The 24,352-nt window shown below is 41.5% G+C and overlaps 2 protein-coding genes across 2 annotated transcripts; both read left to right on the plus strand.

Moving 5' to 3' along the window:
- Window positions 1-2,037: 2,037 nt before the first annotated feature.
- Window positions 2,038-8,239, plus strand: LOC306733703 (E3 ubiquitin-protein ligase TRIM38-like). The gene is made up of 8 exons (XM_079214984.1): window positions 2,038-2,100; window positions 3,574-4,155; window positions 5,166-5,261; window positions 5,462-5,695; window positions 5,953-6,100; window positions 6,255-6,281; window positions 7,250-7,425; window positions 7,506-8,239. Exons 2-8 carry the CDS (start codon window positions 3,577-3,579, stop codon window positions 7,872-7,874), a joined length of 1,629 nt encoding a protein of 542 aa, XP_079071110.1. The 5' UTR covers window positions 2,038-2,100; window positions 3,574-3,576; the 3' UTR covers window positions 7,875-8,239.
- A 6,476-nt stretch (window positions 8,240-14,715) lies between these two features.
- LOC306734026 (type I phosphatidylinositol 4,5-bisphosphate 4-phosphatase-A-like) lies at window positions 14,716-21,601 on the plus strand (the record flags this gene model as incomplete). Its single annotated transcript, XM_079215352.1, has 7 exons — window positions 14,716-14,812; window positions 16,858-17,039; window positions 18,189-18,295; window positions 18,672-18,783; window positions 18,916-18,968; window positions 19,066-19,156; window positions 19,807-21,601. 7 exons carry the CDS (start codon window positions 14,716-14,718, stop codon window positions 19,948-19,950), a joined length of 786 nt encoding a protein of 261 aa, XP_079071478.1. The 3' UTR covers window positions 19,951-21,601.
- Between the last annotated feature and the right edge of the window lie 2,751 nt (window positions 21,602-24,352).

Raw genomic sequence — 24,352 nt, forward strand, 5'->3', positions numbered from 1 at the left:
CCTATGGTCACGAACTCTGGGTCGTGACCGAAAGAACGAGATCTCGAATACAAGCGGCCGAAATGAGCTTCCTCCGCAGGGTGGCCGGGCTCACCCTTAGAGATAGGGTAAGGAGCTCGGACATCAGGAGGGAGCTTGGAGTCGAGTCGCTGCTCCTTCGTGTCGAAAGGAGTCAGCTGAGGTGGTTCGGGCATCTAGTCAGGATGCCTCCTGGACGCCTCCCATTAGAGGTTTTCCAGGCACGTCCAACTGGTAGGAGACCCCGGGGAAGATCGAGGACACGCTGGAGGGATTATATCTCCCGGCTGGCCTTGGAACGCCTCGGGATCCCCCAGAATGAGCTGGAAAGTGTTGCGGGTGAGAGGGAAGCCTGGGTCGGCCTGCTGAACCTGCTGCCACCGCGACCCGACCCCGGATAAGCGGCTGATAATGGATGGATGGATGGATGGTTGGGCTTTTATGGCCTGTGCTGAATAAGCCATGTGATGAGCGGATGACAGCGAGTCTTCAGGCCTTTGGCATAACAGAAATAAGTCACGTTCAACTTGTTTGTTATTATTATAACTTAATGCAGCGTTCCCAATCATCAGAGAAACATAATGTCTGCCAGCCTGGTGTTTTATTGCCACCAAGTGGAGCAGTCAGGACGTTGCAGGAAATGTTTACAAGTATATTTCATTATTTCGAGGTGGTCAAGAAGTCAGACATCAGAAAGCTCTCGCTGACTTGCAGAGGGAAGACCATCTTGAACTCACCGTTCTGTATCATAGCAACGCAGGAGAAAGTCCGTTAGTTGGGGTTCCTACTTGATACACACATATATAAAAACTGGAAGTAAGCTTCATGAAAAAGCAGGGCGCAGGGTAAATACTGCATTTGTTGGGGACTATTTTTAGACGGGGATTTATACACTTTTGGTGCATTCTTGAGCCTTTACAGCAGCATGAAGGTGTGCAAGTCACCCAATGCTGTGTGGCTCATGAGCCATAAATTACATCAAGGTTGGGCCACACTTGATGTAGGAGTTCTTGTGCTCGACCTGCAGAGTGTTAAAAATCACATATAATACCGCTACTCTGAGGCACAGTGGGGAGAAAAGAGTTGGCTCACTGTTATGGTATTGGACGGTGGTGTTTGGCTAGCAGCTAACAGCTAACTGAACTACTAGTACACACACACTGCTGACTACATTACTGCCACTATGCCGCTTCTAGGCTGGCAGAGATACTCGGTGAGTTAAATGTAGCTTTTGGTAAGACTGTTTGTTTTTTAGTTTGAATGAAGTGTGTTTTTGACGCCTTGCTGGTGTCTAGACTGGGGTGGTTAGCCAATTGTGGGTTGTATTCATTTTAATCACACAATAGAGCAGTGAGCGATGCAGACACACCTGGAGGAGATCCGCTCTCGAGTGCATTGTCATCTGCTACTAAAGTCAGTTAAGCACATCCTGTTGGTACTTTATGGACCCGTCACATGATCTTTGATCTGTAGACGAGCCACCACTGGTCCGGTTCCAGGCATTATCCGACTGTGTGTTTATCAAAGAGCTGTGATCTGATGTGCCCTTCCTCGTGGCCTTTATCCAAGTGTGACAATGCTCTGAACTAAAGCATGTGACAGTAACCGTAAATATGTCATGTTTGCAATGCCAAGCAGAGCTGCAGCATTCCTCAGTTCAGGCTGAGGTTTATGTGTCAGGTGTGTCGTGCATGGACAATGTTAACCATTGGACTTAAAGCACCCCACCCATGAGGCAAACACACTCCCTTCCCTCTCTGGGAGCTACTACTGTGTAGTCCCGTGATCCCATAAGCGCACACACATGCACACGAATGTCACATGCTGCAACATGTGACATTATAGTAACTAATAGTGGGGTTTGCTGGAAATTACAGTAGAGCGGTGGCACTGAAAACGTGGCCGGGCTCAGGAGAGGGAGGGAGAGGGCTGATGAGTAACTGTGTTGACGTTACATGTTCCTGCTTCACTGATAACCCTGTTAATGCATTCACACTCATTCACACCCATTCACACAGCAGCAGAGTCACCTGCTCCGTCACAGAGGACCGAAGTGTGACTGCACGGCTTCAGCCCAGAGAAGTACGTATGAGAAATATTCAATAACGGCAGAAAGGAATATGTTTTCTTGCAAAAATGGAGATGCAGATGAATGAAAGTTTAGATAGCTGGAATCTAAAAAGGAGAACAGCACTTTTTTGGTAAACTGTCAAAGTATCCATATATATGTTCACATTCACTGAGGTATGCTGCTTTTGAAATGTTTCTTAACATTCAGTGTTGGCTAAAAGGGGTTTTTAAGTTGCTGTTGTCTCTCATTTGTGCTGGAGAAGTTGTTTTGGTTTTCCTTCTTCGTGTTGGAATGAGCCAGAAGTAAAGTTCAAATGTACAAACTGTATTTTCATGGCTATGGTGGGATTGAATGATGAGCTGAGCTATATATTTGATGGTTTGGCTGTAAGGCCTTAAGCTTTACCTCCTTAATAAGGGACCTATTGTACTTCATCATTACAGTGTTTGGAATATTTAATAAAACAGATATAATAGGAGTTTCAGAGGGGATTTTGTTACGTTTGGACCGAGCTATTTTTCACTGTTCCCAGAATTTGTGCTAAGCTAACCGGCTGAGAGTGGTGTCAACCTCCTCTTCTTACTCTCACGTGTCTGAGTCAGCAGGTATCCTGCTTGTTGCATTGCCCTTGAGCAAGGCAGTGAATCCTTGTTCATTTATTTTCTGTTTCTGCCTCTGTTTTCAGTTCCACCAGCTCTTCATTCGCTCAAACTTTGTCTCGTTACACTGTAAAAGAAAACATTGGGAAAACTTAAAATATCAAGGCAACATGATGCAATTCTTTTCTTTTTTTAAGTTTTCTCTTTTTGACTACAGTAGTTGACTTAACTAAGATTTCCAAATTTCAACAAAGGTATTATTTTTGACCTAATTATAACATTCCTGTGCTAGTTGTCTTTTTTTTTACAGTGTAGCGTTTACTAAATAGGACTGAAATACTTATTTGATAGAACTATTGAAAGAGAAGTTCTGTTATTTCAACTTACAAATTCACCATGTGAGTTTAAGTATGAGTTTACATTCATTTGATTTCATCAGACATTTCTTAAGTTTTCAGATTTGTTTTCATAGCAAGGATTAATAATGACATAATTTCTAACTGTAATATAACTGTTAGAGTTGTTTTCCTTGGTAACAGGGTGTTGGTGCACCGGTTTAATTGTGTGGCTTTTTTTCCTGTGGGAAGTGAGGTGGGCGTGTCTGTTTTCTCGGATAAATACACACAACAATGACTAATACACCAAGCTGATTAAACAGTGCAGGGTGTAAAGTCCTGAATTTCAAGACGTGTATGTTATGTGAATGTTTCTGTTGAATAAACGGTGGAGGACGTGTTTTTACTCTCAGAGCTTTTATGATGGAAGTTCAGTACTCTTTCTACCCGTTTGTGTTTGTTCTGTACTTACATATTTGCATGTACTTCCTCTATCAAACTGATCACTTAACTTCCTTTTTTACTATTTTATTATTCATTTATTTCACAGACAATGGCCTCCATGTTGCCAGAAAAACAGTTCCGGTGCACCCTCTGCCAGCAGGTGTTCACCGACCCGGTCACCACACCCTGCGGACACAACTTCTGCCAGGCCTGCATCCAGAACGCGTGGGACAGCAGTGAGGTCTGCCAGTGCCCCGCCTGTGACAAAGCATTCACCTCCCGGCCTGAAATAAGCGTCAACACGGCCTTCAAAGAGCTGGCGGACACATTTCGGCAGATGACGGTCTGTTCGGCGGCCTCGCCGCTGTGTTCAGCCAAACCCGGCGAGGTGGCGTGTGACGTCTGCGCTGCGACCTCCCTGCAGGTCAGGGCCCTGAAGTCCTGCCTGGTGTGTCTGACCTCGTACTGCGAAGCCCACCTGGAGCCCCACCGGAGAGTCGCCACCTTGATGATCCACAAGCTGATCGAGCCGGTCACCAACCTGCAGGACCGGCTGTGCAAGAAGCACCAGAGGCTGCTGGAGATGTTCTGCAGGGACGAGCAGAAGTGCGTGTGCCAGTTCTGCACCGAGACGGAGCACAAAGGTCACCGGGCGGTCACGGTGGAGGACGAGAGCGCGGAGAGGAAGGTATATGGAGGCCTGGAGCACAGCCCAGGATACAGGATGTGTGAGAAATACGTTTACAAATGAAAAGTTCCTTTTTGGTAAGAGTTGTTGTGTGAGCATACGTTGCTTGGGTTAATAATACAATGAGGAAATGAGTCTTTATTGACCCCTAAAGGGGAAATTCAGATGTTGCAGCAGCACAAAATCAGAAATATGTACAGACAGATCAGGAAGCGCAATAAGAACAAAAAGAGGTGTAGAAGAGCAATTAAAGAATTTGCAGAGTGAGGAGGTAAAGTGAAAGTTACATTTAAACAGGGTACACCAAACTAATATATAGATAGATATTTTTAGTGTAATATGCACAGTTTACAGTGTTACTCCGTCCAATGAAAAGCTTATTTTGCTAGATCCTCCTTCCACACAGAATTACAATAACTTAAAACTTAAGGTAACACTTAGAACTAAAATTAAGAATTAAGAATACAAAACAAGTGCTATAAATGCTAATAGTATACGAAAATATATAAAATAAGGCACAGAAATATGAGAACAGTATTGCACAATCAGTTTCACTGAATGTATATATATATATATATATATATATATAATGTGATTAAGTGATCATTGTTGTCTGTATTAATATAGCAATATACATACAATATATTAGATAATGTAGTAAGACAGTAGATTAACAGAATATGATATGATATAGTATAAACTTTGTCATTACAATAGTATAACATTATACACTATAACATACTATGGTGACCCTGCAGATGTATTTAATGGCAGGGGATCTCTACATTTACATTATAATCATCACAAACAACCCAAATGACCAATGATGTCACCAAGAGAGAGACACGAGTTTCAAATAGTCCGTCTGTAATCTCTATCTTTGGGCATTGAAATCTGGATATTAACTTCTGCATACGCGTGTGTCTAATAGTCTCATTTGCGTGTACTGCAGGTGACAAGCTTGACACGCCTGCAAACTGAAGGTTTCCGTTCCTCTTCTGCCCGTTTAGGTCCGCATGAAGAAGACTGAGGCGGATTACCAGCAGATGATCCAGGAACGCCTGAAGAAAGTGGAGGAGATCAAAAGCTGTCTGAAGCTCAGCAACGTGAGTCCCGTGATGCAAATGTTCGTCCCCGACGCAGAGAGTTGGGATTGTTTGTCACCGTATGATCACAAACTACGTCTTAGTGACTCTTTAAAAGAGGCAGGGAATTAAATTAAATTAAATTAAAGGAAGTTTGAGGGTGGGAAAAAACTTCTGACTGCGATTTTCATATTTATTTTTTGATTTATCCCCTTGTCCAGACGAGTGCAGAGAAGGAGATGAAGGAGAGCGACCGGCTCTTCACGTCTCTGATTCGCTCAGTCGAGGAGAGACGAGCGGAGGTCAACGCCGAGGTCAAGGAGATGCAGAGAGTCACGGAGAGGAGGGCGGAGGAGCTCGTCGACGAGCTGCAGCAGGAAATCTCCGAACTGCAGAGGAGAAGCGCTGAGATGGAGGACTTAGGAGACAGCGAGGACCACCTGAACGTCTTACAGGTCACAAGCAACCCTTAAACTGTGGAGAATACGGGGTCACCCCGAAGTACCACTTGAATTTCATTAAACTGAAAGGTTATTATGTCATGTTTGGCCAGTGACGCCAAATATACAAAAGATATACCTCAGATTTAGAGACAAAAAGGCAGAAAGTTTCTTACATCAGTCAAACTATGCTCTCCTTTAAAATCAATGCACTACTCAGAATTCATGCAGGGATATTGAAACGTCCTCTTCTCCGTGTCTCCCTCTGGCAGAAGTCTCCCTCTCTCATGGTTCCTCCTCCCACCAGAGAGTGGACGGAGTTCGGCGTGAACCCTGAGCTCTGTGTCGGGATGCTGAGGGCGGCGCTGTCCAAGCTGGACCAAACCCTGACCCGTGAACTGGACGTCCTGAAGAAGGAAGGTAAAGGGAAATGAAAAAGTCCTGTCTGGGTAGAGCATGGCACCATAAAACTAATCATGAAATATTACAGTCAAACTTGTGACACCTTTTCATTCATTTTTCTCTAAAGTGTCATGATTTAGTTTTTAACTGACATTTTTTTATTTGTCTTCAGAGATGAAGAAGATACAGAAATACGGAGGTAAGACCTCTCTCAACATATTTATGTAGTTTCAGAGTCAGTTTCAGTGTTTGGCATGTTGGATTGCTTTATAATAATAATAATAATGTTAAAATAATATGGTTGGATTTTAAACCTTTTGATTTTGCTGCCCCCTTGTGGTTGTTTGACAAAAAAAGGAGAAAATTAGGCTGAAAGCAACACACAGACAATTAACACCAAGATTGTCTCTCATTTATACAAACAAAGAACAAGATAATTCATGTATTTATGTGTGATGATCCTTGTTTATTATTATTTATGGCAGCAGTCGTCTCACTCATTAATTTGATTAATTCACTTCAGTACCTTTTACCTTCTAACTAAGAGATGCCAACATGTTCAAGTATGGTAGTCGTAGTATTAGAGAAGAACATATTCCTGTGTGAAAAAAATAATGAATAATGTGACGGTCTTTTTGGCTGCTCGCAAGACCCAAAATTAAAATATCAGTGCAAAAATACAACACACGTTGTATATTATACAACAAAGTATATTTGCAATTTACAATATTTTCCAACCACCACAACAAACGTCACCCTGCAGGGAAATAAAGATTTCATTGCATATTGGGAGAGCAAGATGATTATTTATTGTGTATTAATAAAATAAATTATAATGTTGTAGGAAGGCTGATCAATCTGTATTAGAGAGACTGGACTAGTGATCTATAGACGTATCCTCAATATTGATTATGTGACGATATTGTAGGGTTGATTTTTGATAAATGAACGTACTGTTTATTATAGTGGATATAATCTGGGTAAAGGGAAAACGTTGTCACATTACTGTAATGCAACCTTTAAAACCTGGAACAGACCGCACTTGTGCCATAATACGACATTAAAAGTCTCAGACGATATCTGGTCTTATGTCACGATATAGATATAATATCAACATATTGCCCTCCTGTATCTTGTTTACATTTAACTACATTTTCATCTCCCTAGTTGACTTGTTCTTAGACCCGGACACTGCCCATCCAAACATCGTCCTGTCAGCCGACGGAAAGCAGGCGGGCCGCGGCGACCTGCTGCACGTCGTGCCGGACAACCCCCAACGCTTCGACCCCGTCATCTGCGTTCTGGCCAAGAGAGGCTTCCTGTCCGGGAGGTTCTACTTCCAGGTCGGCGTCTTGATTGACGGTGGATCGATTGCCGAAGTTTCCATGTTCGGTGCCTCATATTCTCTTGCTTTGTCGTTCAGGTTGCAGTGGGGTCCAAGACCTTCTGGGACCTCGGCGTGGTCAAGGAGTCCGTCAACAGGAAGGGGATGATCACCTCCAACCCGGAGAACGGCTATTGGACGGTGCGGCTGAGGGCCGGGGAAGAGTACCGCGCTCTGGACTCCCCCTCGGTCCTCCTTCCCCTCAAGCACAAGCCGCAGGTGGTCGGAGTGCTGACGGATTACGAGGAGGGGGCCGTGTCGTTCTTCGACGTGAAGGCCAGGTCTCACATCTACACCTTCAGCGGCTGCCTGTTCTCCGAGAGGATCTTCCCCTTCTTCAGCCCGGGTGTTTTCGATGAAGGGAAAAATACAGCGCCATTGGTGATCACAGATGTTAATCATCTTTAACCATATTCGTGAGACGTAGACTTGAGGATGAACCTTTGATCGCGTTCCGAAGAACTTGCAGAACTGATTCAGTATTTGATAGTTAGTCTTGTCTCCTCGGTGTCTGGGTTTCTACTGTGCGTACACCAGCAGTTCTGTAAGATTATACCTCCCCACACCCTCAACACAGAACCTTTTAGCACGACTGCAGTTGCTTCTGAACTGCAGAAGTTCAACAGAACAATGCCAGTTTCTAAAGAAATATATTGGTGCACTGCATGCTAAAAGTTGCATTCAAAGCTACAAAGACAAAACACATAATCTTTGTTGGTTTTTCAGATCAGTCACGACGGCGTGATCGACGACTTATGAGGGCCAAGCCCGTAGAGTCCATATCACAAAGTACTATGGACTTTGTGGCCACATCTGGGCCCAAACCACCTCATGCCACCACGTACAGACATGGTGGCATGAGGTGGTTTGGGCCCAAATGTGTCTTTAAATTACAAAAACATATTAACTCACGAGCAATAAAAATAGTTTGGATTTATTTTGTAATTTGGTTTCATTTGAAATCAGTTCTGTCTCCTAAAAAAATACACATATATCGGGCATTAACTTTGACCCCCTGAGACCTTTGAGCAATGCATAATACTACAAAAGCCAGTATGACATATTAGTGTTGCATTGTATTTTCAATGCACACTTTAAACTGGATTTAACATTGACAATGTCAGATTAATGATTCCAGCTTTAATGATAAAAAAAAATGTATGAGAATAATGTCGACATCTGTGTTTCTATGGTGATTTGTTTATGAAATAAAGAGGCTTGTTTTACTCTGGACCCAGAAACCTTCTCTGTTTTGCAAAACCTTTGCATCAGTCCAAACAGACCGTCCATGTTTCCATGTGCTTTGCATTCTTAGAGGACACACGCCAAACCATGCAGGGAGGAAGAGGATGGAAATATCTAAACACTGCACTCCACTCCATTATTATAAGTCACTGTCTGTGAACAATAGGATCTCATCCCTGCTCATCATATTTTGGGCAGAAGCCCCCATAACGCGACCTGCCAGATGGTTTGTTACACAGAATCATTTGAGACGCCGTCATTTGAAACAGTTTGGGAGCAAGTGGGTTAAGGCAAAGCAACCACTTTGGCTTCAATAAGTACGGTTGTGAATGTAACTTAAGCTATAGGATAACGTCATATGACGTAGTTGTGTCGCATTGAAATAACATCAAAATCACTGAACTTTTAGTTTCTAACATTGGCCTTCAAAGTAAAAGTCCTGTGACCCTCCCTCCCACCTTGAGCAGATTTCCTCACTCTTTATATTATACTTGCTCTGAGCGTATTATAATGACGGGCTGGTTTTTCTTAGATGTTAGTTGAGACGTCGAGGGCCACAGCCCCAAGGGTCAGTATTTGCATCCCTGGCAGTGAGGCCAGGCTGCTGTGCAGCTCACGTTTCCTTAAAGCTGCATTCATAGATTGTGTTTGACTATTTGTGAGCAGCAATACAAGTTGCACAATGACATATTTTTATAAAGCTGCAATGACTAATGTGTTAGCGAATGGATTGCCTATTTACACAAGACACATTTATTATCGCCCCCCCTAAATAGACGCTCCACTTTAACGTCTACATCCGTCTACATCCCTTGATACATATTTTGCACATTTCTGCACAACACTACTACTTGTAAAACTGCATGGACAAAATATAAATGTAAGTTTTATGTCTTATCTTTTATATCCATTGTTACAATGCTCATATTGATCAGTGCAGCATTTAACTATGTCTGCTGATGCATTTTGTTTAACAGCAGGGAGATTATATATAAAACTCTACTTTTGTCTGAATCAAAGAGAGCTAACTGACAGAAAAAAAAGATTTAGGCATCATCGTGTGAATTATCAGTGAGGGGATGAGATACAGGGGAAAAAACAGGCATGCCTCCTGTTTTGAATATGCATGCAGTGTTGCTTTAAAAGGCAGAATCAAGATGCAAAGAACAAGAGAAGACTAGTTGGGTTCTCTTGATAGAGATCATCTGCTTTCTCCGTCACAGGTGAGTTATATTATCATCACAATAATATGATGACATTTATGGTGGCTTGAATTACCGCTTTTTTCCTTAATTTGTCTTGAAGATATATCTATATATATATATATATATATATATATATATATATATATATATATATATATATATATATATACACATATGCGTGTTTCTATGTATTTATTTCATTATATTTATTTTGTTATTAGTCATTAATTTGTTTTGTCCATACATTGATTATTATAGGAACTGAAGACCATGGAGTGGAGATTTGTTGGCATGTTGGTTCTCTCAGGTGAGCTATGAGCATCAACAATATGTTCTTCTTCTCAATCCGTACCAACAGTTTATCTCACATGACTATGCAAATAAACGGTGCGCTCTGAAGCCTTCACTTTGCATGGCGCATTGGGACTCAAATACTGTACCATTTGGGGTTCTTGTACTATACTGGAGTGACATTTATTTAACAGCTGAGTTACTTTTCAGATTAAGATTTTACATTAAAAAAAGCAACAACATATGATACCCTTTTAAAATATCAGGCGGCTACATCCGGTTCAGTTATCTCACAATACTGCTGTACTTTAACATACATGTTTAAATACTTGTTATTCTGGCTGTATATATAATACTGCTATTGTGGACTATTTTACTGTTTTTATTACTGTTTTACTGTTTACTTATATTACTTATTTTTTATTTTATTTTACTATGGGTCTCTTGCTGCTGTAATCCTGAAATGTCCCACTGCAGGACTAATAAAGGATTATCTTGTCGTATCTTATCTTACACTTTGAATGCAGAACTTTTACATTTGGTGTTTTTCGTAAATTCTCCTAATACTTCTTCAACCCTTGTCACAGGTCTGTTCCACTTCACATCCTCTCTTCAACACCGTCAGTACAACTTCATCAATAAACCCAAAACTTGGCTCGATGCCCGGCTGTACTGCAGAGACAAACACACTGATTTGGTCACCATCAACGACGAGGAGGATCTGCAGAAACTCTCTGGTCTGATTAAGTCCGGGGTCTCGTACGTCTTCCTCGGTTTGTACAGAAGTTGGGGTTGGTCACTGTCGAACGCCGACGACTACAAAGCGGGAGAACAGACCTTCTGGAAGTGGACAAGGGGTGAACCCTTAGAGAAACCACATGATTGTGGGAGCATTGGAGAGACTGGAGACTGGTTCGCTACGGACTGCAGCCGCAGTTTGAACTTCTCCTGCTACGACGGTAAGCTCGTGATTATGATGTTGTGTCGGATGCTCTGGGGTCTAAACACTGTGATACATTGAGACAAAAAGTGGAAGAAAGTTTGACAAAGAAATTCATATCATTGGCAGCTTGTTGAGTTAAGACATGGGTCACATGCAGTCACATTTGTTTATGTTGAAAGCTGCAAATATATGAATTTTAGTTCAATAAATTACTTGTGTATGTATATATTAAAGGTTTGTTATTCTACGCAAAAGATGGAAATATAACATTAATTATTGAATTTATGGGTTTTATGTGTTTGTTTTTTTACAATATATTTAAATAGCATCAGAAAGTATCATGCCTCATTGTCAGAATACCTATCAGGTCTTTCTTTCGATCATTTTATTTTAAGTTTATACTAGTTACACATTACCTCAAACTAGACAACAAAAACAAAACAAATAATACATAACAGCGTAACAACCAACTATACGAACAATCAGACAAGGACAGAAAACATGAACATAAATCAGACATAAATCATCATCCTCCAGATTGTATCACATTAGAGTGTGGCTCCATTCAACTAATACATTTTATATGTGACAATACAACATTAAACTGATACATTCTGCATCCCTAAATGAGATCGTAACCATCATCTAAAGTTTCCAACCCTCCAGCGACGGACTAAATGTTTCTCCCCATTTGCAGAATCCAGAACGGTTCCCTCTCAACGGTTCATTCTGGGGAACCGCACCATGGATTGGCTCGCCGCTCAGACTCACTGCAGGGAGCGGCACACGGACCTGGCCCGAGTGAGGAACCGGCTCGAGAACGAGGAGCTGCAGAGTATGGCGACGGAGGACCCGGTCTGGATCGGGCTGACGGGGACGTCCTGGGCGTGGTCCGACGGGAGTGAATCCTCGTTCACGCCCTGGAGGCCGGGGCAGCCCTCGCCAAATGGACTCGGTGATTGCGCCGTGCTCGAGGTCAACAGCAAACCTCTCGGAATGACAGCACAGGATTGTGCTAAAGAAATGCCCTTTATCTGCTACACTGGTAAGCAACGTTTCATAATGTCACGTTTATGAACGAATATTATGTCGAGGAGCTTCATTATTTACAATATCAGGACCCGTCAAGAGTGCATTATCACTCTTATACCATGCAGGCTGTGTTTTCTGGTCAGTGTGAGAAGAAAAGATGAATACCACCCTCATGCCTGTGCAGTGTGTGAAGGAGAGGTACCGTAAGTCCTTCCTTCCTGCTGCTGCCAGGCTGCACAACCAGCTGAGCTCGCAATAGACCACAAAAACACTTTAATCACTTTAACTGGTGCAATATAAATACATTTTAAATACTTGTTTTATTCTGTCTGTATATATATAATACTGCTATTGTGGATTATTTTACTGTTTTTATTACTGTTTTACTGTTTACTTTTATGTATATTACTTGTTTTTTACTATGTGTCTCTTGTGTGCACTTTACCTGTCTGCTGCTGTAATCCTGTGGGACTAATAAAGGATTATCTTATTTCAGTAAGCGGCAGCCGGTTAGCTTAGCTTAGCTTGAATACTGGAGACGGGAGGAAACCCCTAACCCGGACATTAGATTGGTATCAATCTTCTCATTTAAATTTTGAGAAAGAATAAACAAATTCACCCAAAATCGATTCTTTCAAGTTTAATTAAATGAGGAATAATAAAACATACATCGTTCCCTCTTCTATTCTGACCAGATGCAGTGAAGAAACACATGGTGCGGCTGAAGCTGACTGTCAACTCTTCTGTGAACATGACGGACCCGGCTGTGTTGGAGTCCATCTTGAAATCGGTAACTTTCATGGTTAACCTTTGAGGAATTCCTCACAGCTTGAATAAAGTCATAAAATTGCACCTGATGTTCAAAACTCCAATCGCTCCAGAAAGCAGCGATGACCCTCCAACCGAATGATGGTGTTGCACATTGAAGTTGTCTTTTATGTCTCCGTAGATGCAGAGCAAGCTGAGCGATAACGGAGTAACTAAAGATGTCAAACTGAGCTGGAGGAAGCTCCCAGAGGAGGAGGAAACCGACGAAGAAGAGGAAACAGAAGAGAGTGAAGCTCTGTGTGGCCCGTAACTCACACATCTCATTATATTGTGTGTGTGATCCTCTTGGCTTTGTTTTGATATCTGCATAACAGATACTTCTTATTTTAATATTGTATAATGCCAGTTTCTTCTTAAACGTTCTGTTACTGAAGATTCTAATAAATGCTAGTTTATGAAGTGTTTATTATATCCATTGTGTTTTTAGTTGATGTAACCACTAGATGCAAAAATACAATATTACATATTGTTTGCTGTGATAAAATCTTAAAACTTTTTGCCCAAACACAGATGGATTTTATTTGTCCAAGCAGTGACAACATTTGCAATACAATTTGCATCCTGATCAGTGACAACACATGTATCTGTGTAATTAAAAAAAATAAAAAATTAGAAATATGTTGTAATTTGTCCGAATATCCATCTGATTGGACCTCTGGGGTGTTGCTCATGTTTTTTGGGACATTATAACTGCATCAAACTAAATATGAAATCCCTCCTGTATCGACTTTACAATCGTCACAAAGCTGAACACAGGGCTGTTTTTCGGAGCATAACCTGAAACATCCACACATAGACATTAACATTCAGACAGGTCAGTGTCTGACTGTCTGAGTTCAGCACCATGGACAGAGACAGTCTACTCAATGTGGGTTATTTACGTTTTCCTTCATGGTTCCTGAGGGTGTTCATCATCTTTGCTGTCTTATTGTCCTTAATTGGCTTTCTTTTCATTAGTATTGCTTTTTCTGTTTTTACCATGTGTCTTTGATTGACATTAAACAGCTTGGGACACTGAACAATTCTGTCTAATGATCCATGCAACTTGCCACAATATCATAATTTATCAAATTGCTTGCTGCTACATTAATGCCCAGAATTTGAAATAATAATAATAATACTTTAATTGTATATTGCGCTTTTCTATATACTCAAAGACGCTTTAGGACAGAGTCAAACAGAACAAAACAAAAAATAGAAAGACACAGGAGCAAACAAAACCAATAAACAGAACATGTTTGGAAGTGAAATGCAGCTCTTTAAATGTACTAATGTAAAATAAGAGTTTAATTATGTTAATTATGTTTTTTTTATTATACATTGGAACAATGAAGGCTCTGAAAAGGTGTGTAACACCCAGTAAAGGACGATGTGTATTAGTGTTGGAACGCGGCCCCGGCTGTCTAACGGCCCAACGGAAGCCCGTGAACCCGCCCATCCAAACCGAGCTCGCTCATTGGTCGAGCGCGCTTGTCCATCGCGACCGTGACTCAGATTCCCCTGTCACGTGACACGATGTTTTCGTTACTTCGCTTCCGCCCTCCGTGTTCTCGCCGTGTCATGTGGACGTCTAATACCCGGACCCACTGAGTGACGGGCTTTTTTTTTTTAGAGGGGGTCGAGATCTCCTCAGCGACGCCATCAAGAAACATACCAGGATTCCTTCTTCACGGGAAGAGACTCTCCTCGAGGCCGCGTGGCAGCGATGGAGGACGGGGAGCGGTCGCCGCTGCTGTCCGAGCAGCACGACGGCACCAACGGCGTCTCTCCCGGCGGCAGCCTGCACGGATACACGGCTCAGAGTACGTCACTGCTCTCCTCCCGCCGGGCCGCGCGTTTTAAGGAGGGTCATGACCGACACATTTTAGTGTTTAATTGTGTATTTATGTTGGAGAAAACCGTCAACTAGTGCGCGAGCGAGCTACGTTAGCTATAAATACTGAAGTTACAATAACAAACAGCGAGATTTAACTCACGAAAATATACATATGACATATTTTATGTGTTTTTATTCAAGTTTAGCAACGTTTTTATGCTGCCACAGTGAAGACACACACATGTGTATTGTAAGCGGAGGTGGAATAAGTATTTACTTAATTACTGAGGCAAAAGTACAAAGACCACAACTTAAAACTTAATAAATCAAAATATGTACGTATTATGAGCAAAATATACTCATGCAAGCATTGTTTTTATACGAGGGTTTTATGGGTATTACTGCTGCTTATGTTGCATTTGATTGCTGTAGGTGTGTGAGATTGTGCTAATTTTAAATGCTCAGAAAAACAACACTTCATCCTCCAGTTGATCAGAAACATTCAATTAAAAAAACAGGAAGGGTGTGAAGAAGTAGAATCTGATGAGTAATGAAAGCTGTCAGACAAATGAAGCGGAGTAAAAAGTACAATATGTACCTCTGAGATGTAGTAGGAGTACAATATGTACTTCTGAGATGTAGTAAAAAGTACAATATGTACTTCTGAGATGTAGTAAAAAGTACAATATGTACCTCTGAGATGTAGTAAAAAGTACAATATGTACCTCTGAGATGTAGTAAAAAGTACAATATGTACCTCTGAGATATAGTGGAATATAAGTATATAGTTACTCAAGCCAAGTAAAATAGAGAAAATTACGTCGTTAATATAGTAAGTCACGTGAAACTGAACTCAAATGTCCGGTTTGATCGAGGAGAACCGAAACTGATTAGTGGTGAGTTTCGTTAGAAGTTTGCTGTTTGCATTGTGGACAAAAAGGTCAAAGTTTAGCCAAACTTTCTGTTTCTCTCAGCAAAACAGTTTGAAATATGACCATCGATTTGCATTTATTATGCTATTATTATTATTATTGTTATCTCAGTTCACATTCAACAAAAATAATCAACCTTTATGCGATTTTAAGTATGTAATTATTCCACCGTTATATTTGTTGCATCCTGCTCTTTTACTTCTTTTATCGTTTCTTAATAACTGAACTTAAATCTTCTCTTCCCACCCTTTCTCCTTCCTTTCACGTGTTACACAAAGTGTGTCCTTTGGGTGTTACTCTGATAATGTCACGATAACTGATGTAATTGATACGCAGTATTTACTGACCAAATACATGACTCACTGTAAGCAGATAAATTGTGGATCAGTATATCAGCTGGAATGAGTTATGGGGGCGGAGAGTTCTTTTAAGGACACCAGTTTCCGTGAGTGCAGCTGTTATCGCCACTCTAAAACAGGCTTTTATTAGCGTTGATAATATGCAGATTTAAATCGATCAACTTTGGTTTACAAAGCGTGATTTATGTTTGCGTGTTTTGGCTTCGCGAGCTAAAATATATTTTTCTGGGTTTTAAACAAACTGTGTTAACCTTGTAGATGACGTAAACAATCGTGACGCTCCTCGAAATATATGACGTTTGCTTTTCTTTTTTGTTACCCTGGAAGTGATTGTCTTGTTTCATAAGATTGCATTTTTTATTTATGTTGTAAGTGGAGGTGCTCTTCGTTTCCGTCGAGGCTTCGCCTGCAGAAAAATAACCCTGGATCCATAATTTTGTTTACTTATTCTTTACCCAGACGCTCTCTAATTTAAATTTAAAGTAACGCCCACAATTCTTGTACATCTGCTTGTGTGTCGACAACATCTAACACTCGGGACGTTTGGTTTCTTGTATAGATAAAGAGTCTACAGCCATGTATTTTTGCAGGTATTCAGACATACACTAAACTAATGGGACAAATTATAATTTGGGTTCTATTTTGGTATCGGGGGGGGGGGGGGATCATTGTGTTGGTATTGGTGCCGAAACTTAGATAAGTGAAACTAAACTCTCTCTCTCTCTGTCTCTCTCTCTTAGCTTTGGCGCCGTTCCCCAGCTCGGTTGCCGCCGGCGAGCCTCCGCCCCCTTACTCGCCACAGGGCAGCCCGGACAGCAGCAGCGCTCCGGTCATCAGCTGCCGGGTCTGCCAGAGCGCCATATCGGTGGAGGGCAAGACGCACCAGCACGTGGTGAAGTGCGGCGTCTGCAACGAAGCCACGGTGAGCCACGCACAGGTGGAACCACGCACAGGTGGAACCACACACAGGTGGAACCACGCACACAGGTGGAACCACGCACAGGTGGAACCACACACAGGTGGAACCACACACAGGTGGAACCACACACAGGTGGAACCACGCACAGGTGGAACCACGCACACAGGTGGAACCACGCACAGGTGGAACCACACACACAGGTGGAACCACACACACAGGTGGAACCATGCACAGGTGGAACCACACACACAGGTGGAACCACGTACAGGTGGAACCACGTACACAGGTGGAACCATGCACAGGTGGAACCACACACACAGGTGGAACCACGCACAGGTGGAACCACGTACACAGGTGGAACCACACACACAGCTGGAACCACGTACACAGGTGGAACCACACACACAGCTGGAACCACGCACAGGTGGAATGTACTGCTGTAACCAAACATTTAGTCCCACCTTGTGTCTCTGTTTGAAAGTGTCTTGTGGAACACTTCTTTTACCTTTTGAACTAATACAAGATGCGGTTCAACGTTCAAAATACTGACTTTGTTTATTTAAAGTATTATAAATACGGATTTTCATCCATTGGAACACTTTCTGTGTTTTGATTCCCGTCTTTCTGCATCACACGGTCAGCTTAGAACCTTTGTATTGTATGTTTAAACATCTGTCATCCCTGAGTTGTATGTGTTTTTTAATGTTTGTTTCGCTGCAACTTTTTTTATCTAATCTTATAATCTGAATTATTCAGATTCAACTTTATTGTCATTGTACAAGTACTGGGACAACAACAGGTAGTTTATCATCTGACCAGAGTGCAAAAGAGAAGCAGTAAAAGTGCAATGTGGTGGATAAGTACAATTATGGAATAAAATCACTTAAAAATATAATACCAAATTGTAATTTTGTGAGCCGTTCACCTTGTTTTCACAGATCTGAGAGTCTAAAGTTTTAGAACGACTGCAGTCAGGAACCATAAAACACCGACTGAGTGATTCATGTCAAGTCTTTCCAAGATATTCTGCTGATGAGCTCAAAACTGAACTGCTGAAAACTATTTAAACTCCTGACGCTGACACTGACATTTAAAAAAAGGGTGTTTTTCACATTTCCTTGTGCTTCTGTTTCTCCATCCGTCTCTCCGTAGCCGATAAAGAACGCCCCCGTTGGAAAGAAGTACGTCCGCTGTCCGTGCAACTGTCTCCTGATCTGCAAAGTCACGTCGCAGAGGATCGCCTGTCCGAGGCCGTACTGGTGAGACGCTGGACCGCTGGGGGATTACTTTGGGCTCGCAATCGCAAGAAGAAGACGTTCGTCCAAACGGCCACTCGGCGAATCACTCAACTCGTGCAGCTGGCCTCTTCTTATACTTATTAGTGGGATTATTTAATTTATTTAAACGGTTGCTTATTCACACACCTCTTAGCATTGGAGAAACATTATCATTCGTTTAGAGTCCACCTCACAAATATGAGTCCAATATTCACTTCAATCGACTCTTCTCACACCTGTCGTGTGAAGTAGGAGTTTGCTGTGTTTCTTGGTCTGAATTTACGTGACATTCAATTCTAAGGACCACCAGCTCTTAGTTGTTTTAAATGCTCATCTTTCCTTCTTTTTTTCCTGCCAGTAAACGCGTCATCAACCTGGGCCCCGTTCACATCGGCAGAGAAAGTCCTGAACCGCAGCATCAGCCCGTTGGCATCAGGGTCATCTGTGGACACTGCTCCAATACATTCCTGGTAGGACACACACACACACACACACACACACACACGCACACACACACACGCACACACACACACACACACTGACGACGCAGATTTCACTTCTTTATTTTTCTCTTCTCAATTCACTTCCTGTTTCTCTTCCAGTGGACGGAGTTTTCAGACCGGACGTTGGCCCGATGTCCACACTGCCGAAAAGTGTAAGAGCTCAACAGATTCTCCTTAGAACGGTTCCTAGCGAACAGACATTCTGTTCTGATTCTATTAATAGTAATCCCGCCTTTTTTTAATTTGCAGCTCTTCTATTGGTCCGCGGTACCCCAGGAGGAGGAGCCTACTGTGCTTCCTGCTGTTTGTTGTCCTCGCCGCCTCCACTGCAGGACTTATGGTGTGTGTGTGTGTGTGTTTATATGTGAAGACATTTAAGTACCGATTGTGTTGTAAATTATTAAGAGGAACTTCTAAAATGCTTGTAGAACAAACTGCAGTCTTGATTTCACTTTTGATAGTTTCCAGTAGTTTAAGTGGGCCATGAAGGGTAAATCTAGGGGAACTTGTTTTGCCTGTTTACACCCAGAAAGCTCACATCAAGAAAGAAAGCACACACTCGCGTCAGAACCTGTTTACTTCTTCTTTTTCTCGAGTTAAAACGCATTCATCAGTTTCTCAAGCAGACATTTTCATCACGTGTTCCTTAAACCGGCTTCATCCTGACGAAACGGCAGTTTTGTTTAAAAAAAAATACGGCTGGAACTACTTTTTCTTTCCCCCCCCCCCATCATATCTATATCAGAAATATGATGAGCAATGTTTCATTGAAGTATGAATCTACGGGACGTAGAATAATACATTTAAAATCCGCAGCATACGGCATCTATTCCTAGAAGAAACGGTTCTTTAGATGAACGTTTTTTTTACCTTTTTGTCTCCAATGAATGACAAGTTCAACCAAAGTGTCTTTTTTGGCTTTAGAGGCCTAGTAGGAAATGTTTCCCAAGAAAATAAATGTCTTGTGTAATAATGTGTCTGTGCGTTCAGGTTGGGACGTGGATACCCGCCCAGAACTCCAGAGGGATCTACGTCTCGTGGGCGCTGCTGGTCCTGCTCGCTCTGTTCACCATGGCAAGAACCATCTACTGGAGGTGTCTGAAAATCAGCGACCCCATATCCAACATCACGTAGAGAGAGAGAGAGAGAGAGAGAGAGAGAGAGAATGGGGGAAAGAAGGTAGGAAGGTAGCTGAGAAGGCAAGTGGATGAAAGGAAGGAGGGGAAGATCCAAAAAGATCCAAAAAAGATCCAGACGAGACATGGAGAGAAGACGAGAAACACATTGGATTCAAGCTGCCAATTAACCCTTTGCTAAGCCCCGCCCCCCACTTCTACTCCATCAAGCTGTTCTCATTTTAAGAGAAGCAAAAAAAGTAGAAAGTTGGACCCCTGGTTGGAGCTGGCTGATGCTACGCTATGATTGGCCAGTCTGTGTTAGAGGGGCGGGACTTAGCGAAGAGTCGATTATCCAAGAATCTTCATAATAAACAAGACATATTTTTTGTTTTATCACAAACTGTGGAGGGTTGTTTGCAAAAAAGAGGGTAGTTTGAGATAAAGATGGAGAAAAAAATGTGTTTAAATTATTAGTTTTTTGACCTGGTAGTCTTATTTGTTGGTCTAATATGTTGTTTCAAAGCATTCACAACAATATAATGTTAACAGGTTGTAGTTTTTCTGCCCCTCAATCATATGAAATGATAACAAATATAAAGGACAGTCAGGAGGTGTTATAGTGAGGCGTTACGCTCTATAATCGTACCAAATTGGCGGGAAATGAAAAAATGAATCCTAATCACAGAGTACCGAGTACGTCGAGAAACAACATGAGCTCATTTTCTTGTCGTTCTTTAAATGATTCAACCCATAGCTTTCCTTCTGTTACTCTCTCAATACTAGAAAATACAATAAATGAATCTTTTGTAATTAAATGTTGTTGGGATTTTGGGAAAAACGCAAATAACTTTGCAGCTACAGCCAGTTAGCTTAGCTTAGCATAAAAACATGGAAACTAAAGGTAACTGCTCACTATTTAAAATGTTACATCTGAATTGTCTAAAACTGAAGTGTAAACATTCCATGTTGTGCTTTTTAGGGCATTATTCATTAGATAACAATATAATATCATGAGGAAATGTAATCGGTGTACATGAATTAATTGGCATTGATTCAGAGTAAGCAGCATTTTCTTTATAAAACAATTAAGTCTCGTCGCAAGTCAGCGTTCAGATCATCTCACACATATTTGGGTATTTTATTTAATGTACTTGTTTTTTCTTTATTTGTATAATTCATATCAAAGAACTCTTCATATTCCGCTAAACTTTTAACTAAAAAGTGCCGTTTTACCTGTTTGGGTCACTCTAAGAACTGATATTTATTTAAGTATCTTCTCTCTTTTTAATTGGCCTCTTGTGTTGTTTGAATCAAACTGAATTGAGCTGACGAAGCAGTAAAACGAGTCGGCGTCTCTTCCTCTGTTGAAGTGTAAATATTTGTGGATTATTTCGGACTGTACAGAATAAGCCGTTGCTGCCCCCTTGTGGCTGATTAATGTAAGTACTCGCTGACTGTGAAACACGTTGCACTACATTGTACCGATGTACTACTGTGTGTTGTTTTTTGTCAATATTATTCCGGTGGGTGGATTGTGGTTTTCTTTTTTGTATATTGTGAAACAAAGTAATACTTTTAACAACGTCCTCTGACTCAAAAGGCTCTTATTTTCAATTATAGGTTGTGTATACAACAGTTTTTTGCAATTTTTGTCAATAAATTACTGAATATTTTGTGTTTTTCATATTCACAATCTTCATTCAGCAAATTAGTACCAAGAGTAAATGTTCACAGTGGACATTCTCAGTACTTCTTCGTCCTTTTTGGCCACATTCCCGTGCATGGACTGACCAAAAGTTGTGTTTATTTGTTTTAAAAACATAACGTTAACTCTTCGGTTACTGTGAAATATTTTGAGGCTGTAAAACTTAATCACTTAATCACGATTGTTGTCGTCTGCAAGCAGGTTGGAACAACCTAAAACAAATGCAAATTATAGAGAATATTGTCTATTAAACAAATGAGAATCTAAATGATTTCCCTTTTCCAATAATTAACTAATAAATAAGGGATTTCCATTCTTTATTTAATTCTTCACTTTAACTTTAAACTAGCTACAAAAGGGGCCTTATTGTGTCCACCTTCACAGCTTTAATATGATTTTTTTTAATCTTAGTTGCTAAATGTGCAGAAGTTGGAAATGTCTATGCACTGACTACTGAGAGCCACTAGAGGGCGCCGTTCAGCCGGGCAGTGAGGGAGATGTTCTTACTCATAAGGTTTTATGTGTCTTAAAATGAGGCTGAATGAGGTGAGATGCCCACTAAAAATACGTCAACCGTGTAGAAGTGAACCTCAAGTTCAACTTTGTTACATTGTAACCGCGTCGTTATTGTATCGCGGCTAAAACCGATCAGATTGCTTGATTTGAGCTACTTTTGAGATATAATAAAGGTTATTATATATATAGGTTATTATAAAGGTTATTAAAGACACTGGTGCTTTCAAGTCAGTTTAGAATTTTCTGTTCTGTCACTTTGTAAAAACTGAAACCCTCTCAGAAATTTACGAGGTGTTTGGTCATATTGTGTGTGTGTGTGTGTGTGTGTGTGTGTGAGTGAGACACGTTGTCAAGGTCAGTCCTGAACTCCAAAACATTTATACAGTAATAAAAACATACAGTGACCTTCTTATGCATAAAATTACACATCCTTCATAATATCCCCTATTAATTATCATATCCCTCTTATGCATTATAATGCATTGTAATGTACACATTAAACATTCCTTTATTATACATGTGCAAGTCCAATTTTGACAGACTAACTCTAACATAAGCTAACTGTCTGCAGCTGCAAAGTTAACTTCTCTCTTTGTCCCAGAAAATAAGCAGAACCAAATGCAAACTAATTCTGTATAAACTCTGTAAATACTGTGGTAATCATTTATTGATGAGTATCTTGTCTGCTTCTGAACATCCAAATATGAAACCATCACTGTAGGCAGAAGAAGGCACCAGAACTGTGGAGTTGTAGGGAAATGAGACAATACATGATAAAAGTATTACAGTAGATGTAATACTTACACATTTATATGAAAGAAAACGCTTATGGACAGCAATTAGGTTGACCAACATGGCTTATTATACACATTGATTTGTCAACTAAAGCTGCAGACGCTTCACTCGTCCAAGAAAATTAAAATTAAAAAAAAATTAAATCATTGAAGTTGGAATCAATCAACAACGGGGCCTTGAGAACTTCTCGATGGTTTCTCTTGAAGCTTCTGGAAATGTTTCTGAAAATAGAAAAGTGGCGGGGAACACAAATAATGAGGCCAAGTGTGTGTTTTACTGCGTCTAAGTTTGTGTGTGTGTGTGTGTGTGTGTGTGTGTGTACCTGCAGGTTGTCGTAGTGTCTCTGGGTGCCGCAGTGGCGGTTCCTGGCGGCGCTCTCGTTCAGGTAGAACACAGAGCACAGATTACAGAAGTACCCCGACTTGGGGACCACAAACTCCTGACCTGAAGGGGGAGAACATGAAGGTGAAACAGGAGGACGGAAACGTCTGCATCTGGTGTCGGTGCGATGACGTGCACGCGTCTCACCGAGGGGGTTGTTGGGTTTGAAGGCCGGCAGTTTGAAGTCGGCAGCGACGCTCGGAGACCGAGAACGAGATCGCTTCGCTGCAGGTCCGACGGGCTCCTTCCTCTGTTTGCTCCCAACTAGAGAAGAGAAGGGATCAGCGATCCATAAATCATGTCGAAAGACCAGGTCATGCTTTTCTGCAAAGAGACGTTGCTGTTGAGTTTTTCAAATGTCACTTTCTTGTGCCATCTAGCTCCATTACGTTAGAGAGAAGGCACCGTCTCTGCAGCCGATAACTCCGAAATAGGCAATTTACACCAAAAACAATGTGAACTGTCCGTGTAGGTGCCAACAATGATACATTCATATTTGACAAAATATGTTTTCTCTTTGGATACTGCAGTGTGTGGAGATAAATAAATAATTAATCTGCCACAATTCTGACAATATAAAGTATTATTCCAAGCAAAAAGGCCAAAAACATCATCGTGATTTGATGGATGCTACGCTGAAACTGAAGAATACGATTTATCTGCTTAAAAAAAAACAGTCCATCATTCTTTTAGATCTTTGTACCTTTAATGTCCGCCCTGCTCAATCCTTCCTCCACACATCCCTCCAGTGTCTGGTCCTCAGGATGCTCCGGCTGCAGCTCTTGCTCAGCAGAGGCAGCGTCGCCGGCTGCTTCTGGCTCCGCCTCCGTTTTCTGGATCTCCGGCTGGCCGACGCTTGACGACGTAGACGGATCTTTGTCGAGTGACGAGGAGGCGTCGAGTGCAGTCGGAGGGAGTACGTCAGGGCCAGCTGGCTCCCTTTCTTCTTCTTTCTCGTCTTCTGTGACCACTTTTTTCCCTCTGGTAGATTTCCTCACTGTGGTAAAAGACAACGAATCGG

The sequence above is a fragment of the Taurulus bubalis genome (genome assembly GCF_910589615.1).
Source record: "Taurulus bubalis genome assembly, chromosome: 3".
Taxonomy (NCBI): Eukaryota; Metazoa; Chordata; class Actinopteri; order Perciformes; family Cottidae; genus Taurulus; species Taurulus bubalis.

Coding starts and splice junctions, on each gene's coding strand:
- LOC306733703 (XM_079214984.1), top strand. CDS start 3,577: ATGGCCTCCATGTTGCCAGAAAAACAGTTCCGGTGCACCCTCTGCCAG. Junction 6,101..6,254: donor GGACGTCCTGAAGAAGGAAG/GTAAAGGGAAAT, acceptor ATTTGTCTTCAG/AGATGAAGAAGATACAGAAA. Junction 7,426..7,505: donor CCGGGAGGTTCTACTTCCAG/GTCGGCGTCTTG, acceptor TTTGTCGTTCAG/GTTGCAGTGGGGTCCAAGAC.